The 12,221-nt window shown below is 30.7% G+C and overlaps 1 protein-coding gene across 2 annotated transcripts in view; it reads right to left on the reverse strand.

Annotated features, from left to right (window-relative positions):
- LOC136042000 (angiotensin-converting enzyme-like) overlaps positions 1-12,221 on the reverse strand; it is a 165,409-nt gene that overhangs the window by 48,431 nt on the left and 104,757 nt on the right. For both annotated transcript variants that reach the window (XM_065726831.1, XM_065726832.1), the window contains exons 16-17: positions 2,857-2,980; positions 339-482 (exon numbers count right to left, since the gene is read on the reverse strand). In XM_065726831.1, coding sequence (XP_065582903.1) covers positions 339-482; positions 2,857-2,980 — 268 coding nt within the window. The remainder of the gene's footprint in view (positions 1-338; positions 483-2,856; positions 2,981-12,221) is intronic.

Raw genomic sequence — 12,221 nt, forward strand, 5'->3', positions numbered from 1 at the left:
TCATTTTAGTGTGACTCGTTACTGTTTTTGAAAATTTTTTTGGAAGACGGGTTTTTCATAATGAATATATTAAAACAAAACAATGACAAAAATGGAATTGCTGGCTAGTTAGAACTGATCTCCGCAAAATTCGCCTTTTGAAAGGCCGTCGAAAGCAATAAATTGAATATCCTTGATACAGAAAAATTAGGGCGAAGAAGATCCCACAACCCGTAGCATTTGCTGAGTCACTGCACAATTTTTGATAACTTCTGGTTTCACTGGATGGATGACCAGCGCATGTATGTCAATTTTATATTTAGGAGCCAAAGCTAAATTACATATTAAGATAGTCTTACCATTAGCCTGAGCTGCATCATTACTGAGTGACACGTAGCTTACAAAGTAGTCAAACATTTTCTTTCCAGTTGCATCTCTCCAGGCCTCCCATACATAGGCTAGCTCATCATAATTTTGACTTGACTCTAATATGTCCTCAATGCCTAAAAGAATTGGGACAGGCTTGTTACAATCACATTTTGTAATATATATATATATATATATATATATATATATATATATATATATATATATATATATATATATATATATATATATATATATATATATATATATATATATATATATATATATATATATATATATATGTTTATATATATTATTTGTAAGTTAATTGTATGTTTTTTTTTGTAGTCTGAGTATGTAATTGTAGAGAGTTTAGAATAAATAATATCGTATCTTATTAGAAAAAGGAGAAAAACTACCTTTAAGGAGTTTCTAATCTAAGCAATACTAAGTAAAACATTCTTAAAACAAAAACACCTGTAATATACTCAAATTAAATACCATGAAGTTGTATTGGATTTAAAACTTAAAGTGACAAAGTTGGAGGCAAATGACTTAAGAATTTCCCCCATGTGTTTTCAGGCGCTCTTGGAAAATTCCGCCCGTGAAAAATTCTCCCGAAAATCTCCCCCCGCAGAAAATCCCAGCCAGAGAAATTTTCTCTCGTGCCAAATTTCCCTTAGATAATCCTCCTCCCCGTATGGAAAATTTCTCCCACATGCAAATTGAGCAGCAATATAGAAATTATACTGAGTGAACAAAATCAAGAAAATAAGGAATTTCGAAAATTCTACCAATATTCCAAAATATAGGCGGAATATGATGTGTAGATTGTCTTTATAGCATTTATGAGTAGAATATCACAGTTTAAGTTATTTTGAGGCCTATTTTTCGTGTTTCTGGGGACTGAGTTACTATAGTAGATTAAGAAGAAGTTTAATATTGAGGCTGTGGGGGTGATATCAACCCCCGAAGGAAAACTCATTAGATATTTCCAAGTTTTTGAACGAGACAAATATCTCAAAAATTGATTCGATATCATAAGGGCTATAGGAGGGCCGGAGAGCAGAAAAAGAACTGAGTTGGAGACTGATTGCCCTCCGGTAGCTTTCAGTTTTAAAAAGAAGACAAAAACTTCCAATTTTCAATTAAATGATCCCCCTGTCAAGTTTCTGAGATATTCTCTTCCATTGAAGTAGGTGGGAATTTTTTTTCGACAATTTTTCGGCCCTTTTAGGGGCTTTATTGTGTTGGGAAAGCAATATTTTTCTTATCTTTCTTCTCCATTAGTGTCCCCTTAGCTCAAAGGTTCATAAAAGTTCCAGGCCAATGGTAAGATTTGGCGTTTTTTAGCCCTTTTTGTTAGAGGAGGAATCAATTCCAAAGAGATGGCATGTATCCCAGGGATGCTGGGGCATATATCATCCTTGGTTGCAAATTTATTGATATTTTCAAATATATAGAGCAAAATGGGCAATTCAAAATTCATATCAGATGTCCTAAGGGGTTAAAAAAGAGTCAAAGACCAAAAAATAAAGATGTTAAACCAGGAGCTGGCGAATATTCAAACATTCTTGAATTTTAGAAAAGACACTAGCATTCTTAGTTTTCGATCGAATGAGCAGCCTCCGACGTTTGTATGACCATAAGATAGATTGAGTAGGGGATATACCCATTTCTACACGGATTAAATTCTTCTGTTTTTAGTGATCAATGTTACTATTTACTCTCATAATAAGGATATAGACCAGATAAATCTTAGAAATCAAGAGGGATTAGATATCAGTTTCTACCTCCTTTTTACCTAATACTCATATTAAATTAATCTAAAGCAACTCAAGATTAGAGTTGGGTTATTTTGGCATTAGAATACACTCTTTGAGTGATCTGCCCCCCCCCCCCCACCTGCCTATCAAATGATCCATCCTGCCTCCTTCATAGTAGCTGAGGAGTGTTTTGTACTTAATGACTAAACTATATTCAGGCTGTTACAAAGGGGAAAAAGAAATTTGGTTCTTCCTCCCGAACAAAACGAGACTTACAATGGTTTCAAATTGGCTACATACGCTTATCACACTAGTTTAAGCAGGGTTCTTTAGACTTAAGCCTTTTTTCTTATTGGCTTAATTGGCCTTATTGCCTTATTGGCTTATTATATAAATAAATATATATATATATATATATATATATATATATATGTATATATATATATATATATATATATATATATATATATATATATATATATATATATATATATATATATAATATAAATATAAATATATATATATATATAAATATAAATATATATATATATATATATATATATATATATATATATATATATATATATATATATATATATATATATGTGTGTGTGTGTATGTGTGTGTTTGTGTTTGTGTGTGTTTGTGTGTGTGTGTGTGTGTGTGTGTGTGTGTGTGTTTGTATGTGTTGGTGTATATGTGTGTGTCCATATATGTGAGTGTGTATTCATAATCATGCACTTACTTGTCTCTCCAGGCTCCCCTTCTAATGGAATGCCACTTGTTATTAAATCACATTCCTTTTCATTATATGGGCAAATTTTTCCAGTGCTGTAGATATTTTTTAAGTTTGATTGGACCTTGTTGAGCTAAAAGATAAAAAAAAGAGATAAAGTATGTAAAAATAGATTGAAATTAATTTTATCTCAAGGACAGGGATTGTGGTTGGGGCAAAAAGGGGGCGAAAAAGGGGGAGCTTCAAAACATATCAAATATTATCAGTTCATAATCTGAAAGTGTCTACGTATAATTTCTCTCTTCCCCTGTATATCTTGTATACCAACTCTACTCTCGCAAGAAAATCCATAAGAAAGTCTGAGAAAGAAAGAATAATTCACTCAAAATTTAAACAATACTTCGAAATGGGTAAACCTTTGATAAGAATTTTGGAAAATAGTGAATAAGACGATGCCTTAAAATAAATAAATGAAAAAAAGTTTTTCTCAAACAAAAATAAAGATAGACATAAAAGCTTGAAACAAAAGAGGGAAGTGAAAAAACAGTGAGGGAAGGCTCCCGCCACCTCAACTCTCTGCTCTTAAAGATAAAGTCTACAAAATGCTTTACTGAAAGAATTTTAGAGTGCAACAGGTGGATTCAATTGATAAATGTAAGTAATACTGATACTTTTTTTGCCCTTTCCTTGTTCTAAGGGGCATATGGGACTATAAAGAAGCTGTCTTTCTTCATGTGCTCCTTTGTTTTTGCCTCTGGTATGTTTGCATTCCTCCATGGTATCGGATCAAAAGTTCTAGTTGTCAATCTTTTACAATTACCAGAAAATTTATTGGATATGCCTTTAGGGATGACATGAACGGTGGGCTTCTTCTCCCCTACCAAGAATTTTCCCCGGAAAATCCAACCCGCGAAATTTTTCAACGTAGAAAATTCCCCTCTTATACAAAACTGAGCAGCCACAGAGAAAGTAAAACAAACAAATATAACGAACAAATGAAGTGAATTTGGAGTATTCTACCAATATTGTGAAATACAGGCAGAATATGTGGTGAAGAATGTATATACCATTTATTTTTTACATCTTCATTTCATTTTTAATTTTTTCGTGTTTATGGGGGTTGATTCTTCATAGGGGAGTAAGATAAAGTTTACACTGGGGCTGTGGAGCTGTATGTGATATAAATTTCCAAGGCAAGCTTATCAGACATTTTGAAGTTTGTGAACGAAACATATATCTCAAAACTGGATTCGATATCATGGGAGTTACAGCATGAACGGATAGCATAAAGGGAATCCAAAGGGAGGCAGCTTTTGAAGTTTAGAAAGTAATCAAGAGCTTTTAATTTTTAATCGGAGGATCCCCCTTTAAAGTTTCCTAAATAGCTTCTTCCGTTTCAAATGGGTGGGAAAAATATTTTCACACTTTTCTGGCTGATTTTCTGGACAACATTTTGAGAGGAAGCTATTTCTTTCTTCGGCATTGGAGTCTCCCTAGTCCTAAGTTTCAAACTGATTTCACACCAATCGAAAAAATTCTTTTTTTGTAAATTAAAACCCTTTGTACAAGGACTTTCGGTTGTAATTTTAAAACTGATTATAAAAAATTTCGTGGGTCATATCCATATTCTTATCCTCTCCCCCTTCCCACTGCCAAAATTTGATAATCTTTTCGACTAAAAAATAATCTCTATAAATTTCACGTCAACAGCCTCCCAAGATCAAACATGCCCCCCCTTTTTTTCCACAATAAATTACATCAGTAAAAAACTGACAGTTCGCATAATCTACGACCTTTATCTCGGGGGCTCTTTTATTTTTCATGTCTTTTATTCAATGCCAATTTTTTGATATTTTCAAATATTCTGAAAGAATAGGAACCTCAAACTGTTGGTCAAATGTACTAAGGTGTTATATACCTGAGTTTTCTTATGCAAAAGTACTTTTTTTTTTATTAATCTCTGATAATCAGTCACCATTTAAAATGCTTGGAATTTAGCAAGTGGCTGAGTTTGTTCTATGCAAAAGTAGTTTTCTATTAAATCTTGATACTCTGTCATCTAGTTAACCGACTTGAAATTTACAAAGTAGCTGACATTGTTCAATGAAAAAGTACTTTTGTATTAACTTCAGCTGCTCGGCCACCAACTAAAAGACGTGAAATTTACGAAGTAGCTGAGTTTGTTCTATGCAAAAGTGCTTACTAATTTTTGATGCTCGTCAGCAAGTGGTTAACTTTTTTATAAGTAAAAGAGCTTTTTTAGTAATTTTCGATACTCGGTTACAAATCAAAAGACTTGAAATTTACCAAGTAGTTTTGTTTATTCTAAGAAAAAGTGTCTTTTTATTAATGTTTGATACTCAGTCAAGAATTAAATGACTTTGAATTTACCAAATAGCGGAGTTTGTCTTAAGCAAAATTGCTCATTTCTTAATTGTTCATACTCAATCACCAATTAAAATAATTGATATTTACTAAGTAGCTGAGTTTGTTCTATGCAAAAGTATTTTTTTATTAGTTCCTGATACTCAGTCAGCAATGAAACGACTTGGAATTTACCAAGTACCTGAGTTGGTTCTATGAAAAAGCAATTTTGTATTAATTTTTAATTCTCGGTTAGTAATCAAAAGATCGCAATTTACCAAGTAGCTGTGTTTGTTCCATGCCAAAGTGCTTTTTTATTAATTTTTGATACTCAGTCACCAATTAAATCACTTTGAATTTTCGACTAGCTGAGTTTGTTTTATGCAAAAGGGTTTTTTTCTTATTTTTTTTTTTTTATTCTCAATCACCAATTAAAAGGCTTGGAATTTCCCAAATAGCTGGTCTTGTTTAATAAAAAGTAGCTTTTTGTTAATTCTCGATAATCAGTTACCATTTGAAATACTTGGAATTATAGCAAGTAGTTGAGCTCGTTCTAAAACAAATGGCTTTTTTTATTAATTTTTGATACTCGGTTACCAATTAAAATGCTTAGTATTTACCAACTAGCTGAGTTTGTTCTATGAAAAAGTACTTTTTATTAATTTTTGATACTCGGTGACCAATCAAAAGACTTACAATTTACCAAGTAGCTGGGTTTTTCTATGTAAAAGTACTCCTCTATTGAATCTTCATACTCGGTCACCAATTAAAAATTTGAAATTTACCGTAGCTGAGTTTGTTCTATGCCAAAGGGCTTTCTTAGTTATTTTTGATACTCAGTCACAAATTAAATGACTTTGAATTTACAAAGTAGCTGAGTTTGTTCTATGCAAAAGTGCTTTTTCTTTATTTTTGACACCCAGTCACAATTAAAAGGCTTGAATTTACCAAGTAGTTGAATTTGTTCTATTCGAAAGTTTTTTTTTTTTATTCTTGATACTCAGTCTCCAATTAAAAGACTTGAAATTACCAAGTAGTTTAGTTTGTTCTATGCAAAAGTCGTTTTTGCTATAAATTTTTCATACTCAGTAATCACTTAAAAGACCTTGAATATACCAAGTAGCTGAGTTTGCTCTATAAGAAAATGCTTTATTATTGATTTTTCATACTCAGTCATCAATTAGATGACTTTGATATTTACCAGGTAGCTAAGTTTGTCCTATAGAAAGTGATTTTTTCTTAATTTTGTATGCTCGGTCACCAATTAAAAAATTTTGGAATTCACCAAGTAGCTGAGTTTGTTCTAAGAAAAAGAGCTTTTTATTAATTTTTGATACCCAGTCAAAATTAAATGATTCGGAATTTACCAATTAGCTGAGTTTGCTCTATGCAAAAGTATTTTTATTAATTCTTGATACTCAGTCACCAGCTCAAGGACTTTCAATTTACAAAGTAGACAACTTTGTTTTATGTAAAAGTACTTTGTACGAATTTTTGATGCTCGGTCACCAATTAAAAGACTTGGAACCAATAACCTTTTAAAAGACCATGAATTTAGCAAGTAGCTAAGTTTGTTGTATGTAAAAGTACTTTTTATTCACTTTTGATAATCTTTCATCAATTAATAGACTTGAAATTTACAGAGTAGCTTAGTTTGTTCTATGAAAACACTTCTTTTTTATTAATTTTTATATTTTCAGTCCCAATTAAAGTACTTGGAATTTATCAAGTAGCTGAGTTTGCTCTATCCAAAAGTGAGGAGTGACTTTTTTTTATTAATTTTTGATACTCAGTCACCAATTAAAGGACTTGGAATTTACCAAGTAGCTGAGTTTGTTCTGTGCAAAAGTGATTTTTATTAATTTTTTAATACTCAGTCACCAATCCAAAGACTTTGAATTTACCAAGTAGCTGAGCTTCTTCTATGCAAAAGTATTTTTTTCTATACATTATTGTTACTCAGGCACCAATTAAAAGACTTGGAGTTTACCAAGTAGTTGAGTTTGTTCTATGCAAAAAGTTTTTTTTTATATAAATTTTTGATACTCAGTGCCAATTAAAAGACCTTGAATTTACCAAACAGCTGAGTTTGTTATATGCAAAAGTGCTTTTATTGAATTTCGATAATCATTAAACAATAAAAAGAGATGGAATTTACCAATTAGTTGAGTTTTTTGCACACAAAACTGAAAAGTCCTTTCTTTTTAAGAGACCTAGAATTTACCCAGCAGCTGAGTTTGTTCTTTGCAAAATTGCTTTTATTAACTTTAGATAATCCTTCACCATTTAATAGACCTGGAATTTAAAAAGTAGCTGAGTTTGTCCAATGCAAAATTGTTTTTTTTATTATGAGTATGTTTGATACTCAGTTACCAATTAAAAGACTTGGAATTGATTAAGTAGCTGAGTTTGATCACCAATTAATAGACTTGACTTTTGATAATCTTGATTATTGACTTTTGATAATCAGTCACCAATTAAAAGACCTGGAATTTACAAATTATTTGAGTTTGTTCTATGCAAAAGTGCTTTTTTATTAATCCTTGATCCTCAGTTACAAATTAACAGACTTGGAATTTACGAGGTAGCTGATATTGTTCTATGCAAAAATACTTTTTTAGTAACACTTGATACTCATTCACCAATTCAAAGACTTGAAAATCACCAAGAGGTTTGGTTTGTTCTATACAAAAGTCTTTTTTTTTAATTTTTGATACTCAATCAACAAATAAAAGACCTTTGATTTACCATGCAGCTGAATTTGTCCTATGCAAAAGTGCTTTTATTAACTTTTGATAATCAGTCACCAATTAAAAGACCTGGAATTTACAAAGTAGGTACGTTTGTTCTATGCAAAAGTGCTTTTTTATGAATCTTTGATAGTCAGTGACCAACTAAAAGACTAGGAATTTACCTAGTACCCTATTCTTTCTAACCAAAGGGGCCGTTTTATCAACTTTTGATAATCAGTCACCAATTAAAAGACCTGGAATTTAAAAAATAGCTGAGTTTGTTCCATGCAGAAGTGCTTTTCATTATTAATTTATACTCAGTCACCAATTAAAAGACTTGAAATTTACCAAGTAGCCGAGTTTGTTTACTAATTGAAAGACTTGACTTTTGATAATCAGTCACCAATTAAAAAACCTGGAATTCATAAAGTATCTGATTGTTTCTACGCAAAAATGATTTTTTATGAATTTTTGATACTCAGTCACTAATTAAAAGACTTGGAATTTAGCAAGTCGATGAGTATGTTCTTTGCAAAAGTGCTTTTTGTATTAATTCTTGATACTCATTCACCAATTAAAAGACGTAGAATTGTTCCAGTAGTTGAGTTTTTTCTAAGCAAAATTCCTTCTTATATAAATTTTTGATTCTCAGTCACCAATTAAAAGACCTTAATTTTACCAAAGCTGAGTTTGTCCTGTGCAAAAGTGCTTTTATTAACTTTAAATACTCAGTCACTAATTGAAAGGCCGAGAATTTACAAAGTAGCTGAGTTTGTTCTCTGCAACCGTGCTTTTTTATTAATCCTTGATACGCAGTCACCAATTAAAAGGCTTAGAATTTACCTAGTAGCTAAGTTTGTTGTTTGCAAAAGTTCCTTCTTATTAATTTTTGATATTCGGTCACCAATTCAAAGACTTAAAATTTACCAAGTAGCTGAGTTTATTCTATGAAAAAGTAATTTTGTATTAATTTTTGATGATCAGTCACCATTTAAAAGACTTGGAAACAATCACCAATTATAAGACCTTGAATTTACCCAGTAGCTGAGTTTGTTCTACGTAAAAGTGCTTTTTACCAACTTTTGATACTCAGTCGTCGATTAAAAAACTTTGAGTTTTTGGAGTAGATGAGCTTGTTCTATGTTAAAGCGCTTTTTTTATAATTTTAATTTTCAGTCGCCAATTAAAAGACTTTTACCAAGAAGCTGAAATTTTTCTATTAGAAACTTAAAAGTGTTTTTTAATTTATTTTTGATCCTCAGTAACCAATTAAAATACTTGGAATTTACCAAGTAGCTGAGTTTGATCTATCCAAAAGTGCTTATTTTTATTAATTTTTGATACTCAGTTACCAATTAAAAGCTTTTGAATTTGCCAAGTAGCGGAGTTTGTTCTATCTAAAAGTGCTTTTTTAAATTAATTTTTGATAGTTAGTCACCAACTAAAAGACCAATTAAAAGCTTTTGAATTTGCCAAGTAGCGGAGTTTGTTCTATCTAAAAGTGCTTTTTTAAATTAATTTTTGATAGTTAGTCACCAACTAAAAGACTTGAAATTCACCAGGTACCTGAGATTATTCTATGGAAAAGTGCTTTTTCTTATTAATCATTGGTGCTCTGTCAGCAATTAAAAGACTTGGAGTTTTCCAAGTAGCTGAGTTTGTTCTATACAAAAAATACTTTTTTTTTAATTTTTGATACTCATTCACCAAATAAAATGACTTATAATTTACCAAGTGCACGAGCTTTCTCAATGAAAAAAATGATTTTTATTAATTTTTGGTGCTCTGTCAGCAATTAAAAGACTTGGAGTTTATCCAAATAGCCGAGTTTGTTTTATGCAAAAGGGCTTTTTTTTATTAATTTTTAATACTAAGGGTACACATCTTGATTCAAGCTATTTTCTAACATACAACATCATCGAAGTTAAAAAATTCTAGGTGGTATAACGCAAAAGTGCTTTTTTTATTAATGTTTGATGGTCAGTTATCAATCAAAAGACATGGAATTTACCACGTAGCTTAGTCTATTCAATGAAAAAGTGCTTTATTATTAATCTTTGATGCTCAATCACCAATTGAAAGAATTGAAATTTACCAAGCAGTTGAGTTTTTTTATTCAAATCTGTTTATTAGTTTTTGATACTTTCAATACACCAATTAAATGACTTGGAATTTACCAACTAGGTGAATTTGTTCCGTGCAAAATTACTTTTATACTAATTACTTATTAATTCTTTATTAATAATTACTTTATTAATTCTTGATATTCAGTCACCAATTACAAGATTCGGAATTTTATAAAGTAGCTGAGTTTGTTCATTGCAAAGGCAATTTGTTCTACGTAGAAGAGCTTTTATTATTTTTTGATACTGTCACCAATTAAAAGACTTAGAATTTACCAAGTAGCTGAGTTTGCTCAAAAGTGTTTGTTGTATTAATTTTTGATACAGTTTGAATCTGTTTCAAAACTCTACTGTTCAAAACATTAAAAACTTTACTGTAAAGAGCGGGGCGTTGAGGAGTGGACATCCTTTTTCATATACGGGATGATTTCTATTTGTTTTAAGTTTAATATCGCTCCTTGCTTTCATTGAAAAAAACTTGTTTTTTTTTAATGTCAGGAAGGTTCACATCTTATTTCCACATTGCCCAAGCTCAAGAGAACTCCAATGCATAAACAGAAAAACTTAGTGAATGAACGAGTACCTATTAAAATGGGCCGAAACTTTTTAATAATCTGCCTTTAATCAAGCCAAACTTGTAACAAAAAGAGATGTCAACAAATAAAAGTGGGACTACCATCCCCTTCAATAGTCTTAAGGATGGGGTTTCATTTGTACTTTACTGAAAACCAATTTGCATTTCAAAATTTTTTTTTGTCTAGCATTAACAAAAACAAAGAAAATACTAATGCTAGCCAATTTAACAAATAAGAGATACTAAAAATAAAACTGAGGCCACCAGTATTTACATTTGTCAAAACGTCAAAAATAAAAATAATAAAATACAAAACCAATCTCACTGAACAGGAAAGAAAACTAATTTCTTAGAATTAATACGGTTGTAACTTTCAATTTAATTTTATAATGTAAAAAGGATGTTTTTTCAAGAAGTTTATCTCTTATTTTTGCGAGTATAGAAATCAGATAATTAAAATAACATTTTTAACGAATATTGGCCATTTTGAAACAGTGTCTCCATTTTGCTGAGGCAGCAATTTGAAATGGTGAATTAATTAATAATGATTTCATTGGTTTTCTATGGGTCCGAAAAGAATACTTTTGAAAGAGAAAAATGTTTATAAAAATTTACTACATTTTCGACTGCTTAAAATAGATTGCTGGTTTAAAATATGTAATATATAAAAAATAATTCCCACCAGTGTTAGCAATTTTTGTTTTCTGATCAATTTTCTCAATGCAATTTTCTTGCTATATTATTTTTCTGCTGCTTTAGCTTTAATGTTTCAACGTAAGAGGTCAATTTGTTATCATTCGATAGCTTAAATTCAGCTTTATCCATTTACCGAATTAAATTCTTAAAATTCTCTTTATGTTTCTTGGATTGGAAAATTCATTTAGAACTCACAGAAAACTGAAGAAAAAAAATCTTTTTTCTGCTTTTTAAAGTAGGTTTAAGTCGTTTTTAAAGACAAAACACTAATCGATAACGTGTTTCTGGCTCGGTGAATATAGATCCGTCAATTTTTGCTTTCTTTTATTTATGCATACCAATTTAGTTCGTTTTAATTTTGAGGTATTATATGAATTTATGTTTGCTCCTTCTAGGTTTCAATTTACTTCACTTTTCTTTTATAATTCATTTTAGAAAGGTTAGTTTTTAATCAATACTAGCAAAGGAACCGGCTCATTTGCCTTGTTATGATCTGACCCTCGGGCACGTGGGCCTCGCAAAAGTCCCCACAAGGGATACTCTTCCTTTTTGTCGCCACTCTCAGTTCACTTTGCTTGGTATTTATTTCTTTTTTTTCTTTTCCTGGTATGGTCGAACGCTTCTGATTTTGACATATTTTGACAACTTGATGTAAAGAAAATATAATTTGAAATCGTTTTCCCTAGGGCAAATCTCATGAAACTTGACTGTAAAGCAACTTTTCATCAGTTTTTGAATTTTCAGAGGTTTTTCTAGTTTTCTTTGATTTTTACTAAAGTTTTTGTTAGTAGGCAGTATCAAATTAATGTTATTTTTGAGTGTTTAGTATTTACTGACTTTTTTAAACTAGAATTTACTAGTATCATTTACAGATAGGTATACTCA

Source organism: Artemia franciscana, unplaced genomic scaffold (assembly GCF_032884065.1).
Source record: "Artemia franciscana unplaced genomic scaffold, ASM3288406v1 PGA_scaffold_55, whole genome shotgun sequence".
NCBI classification, from domain to species: Eukaryota; Metazoa; Arthropoda; class Branchiopoda; order Anostraca; family Artemiidae; genus Artemia; species Artemia franciscana.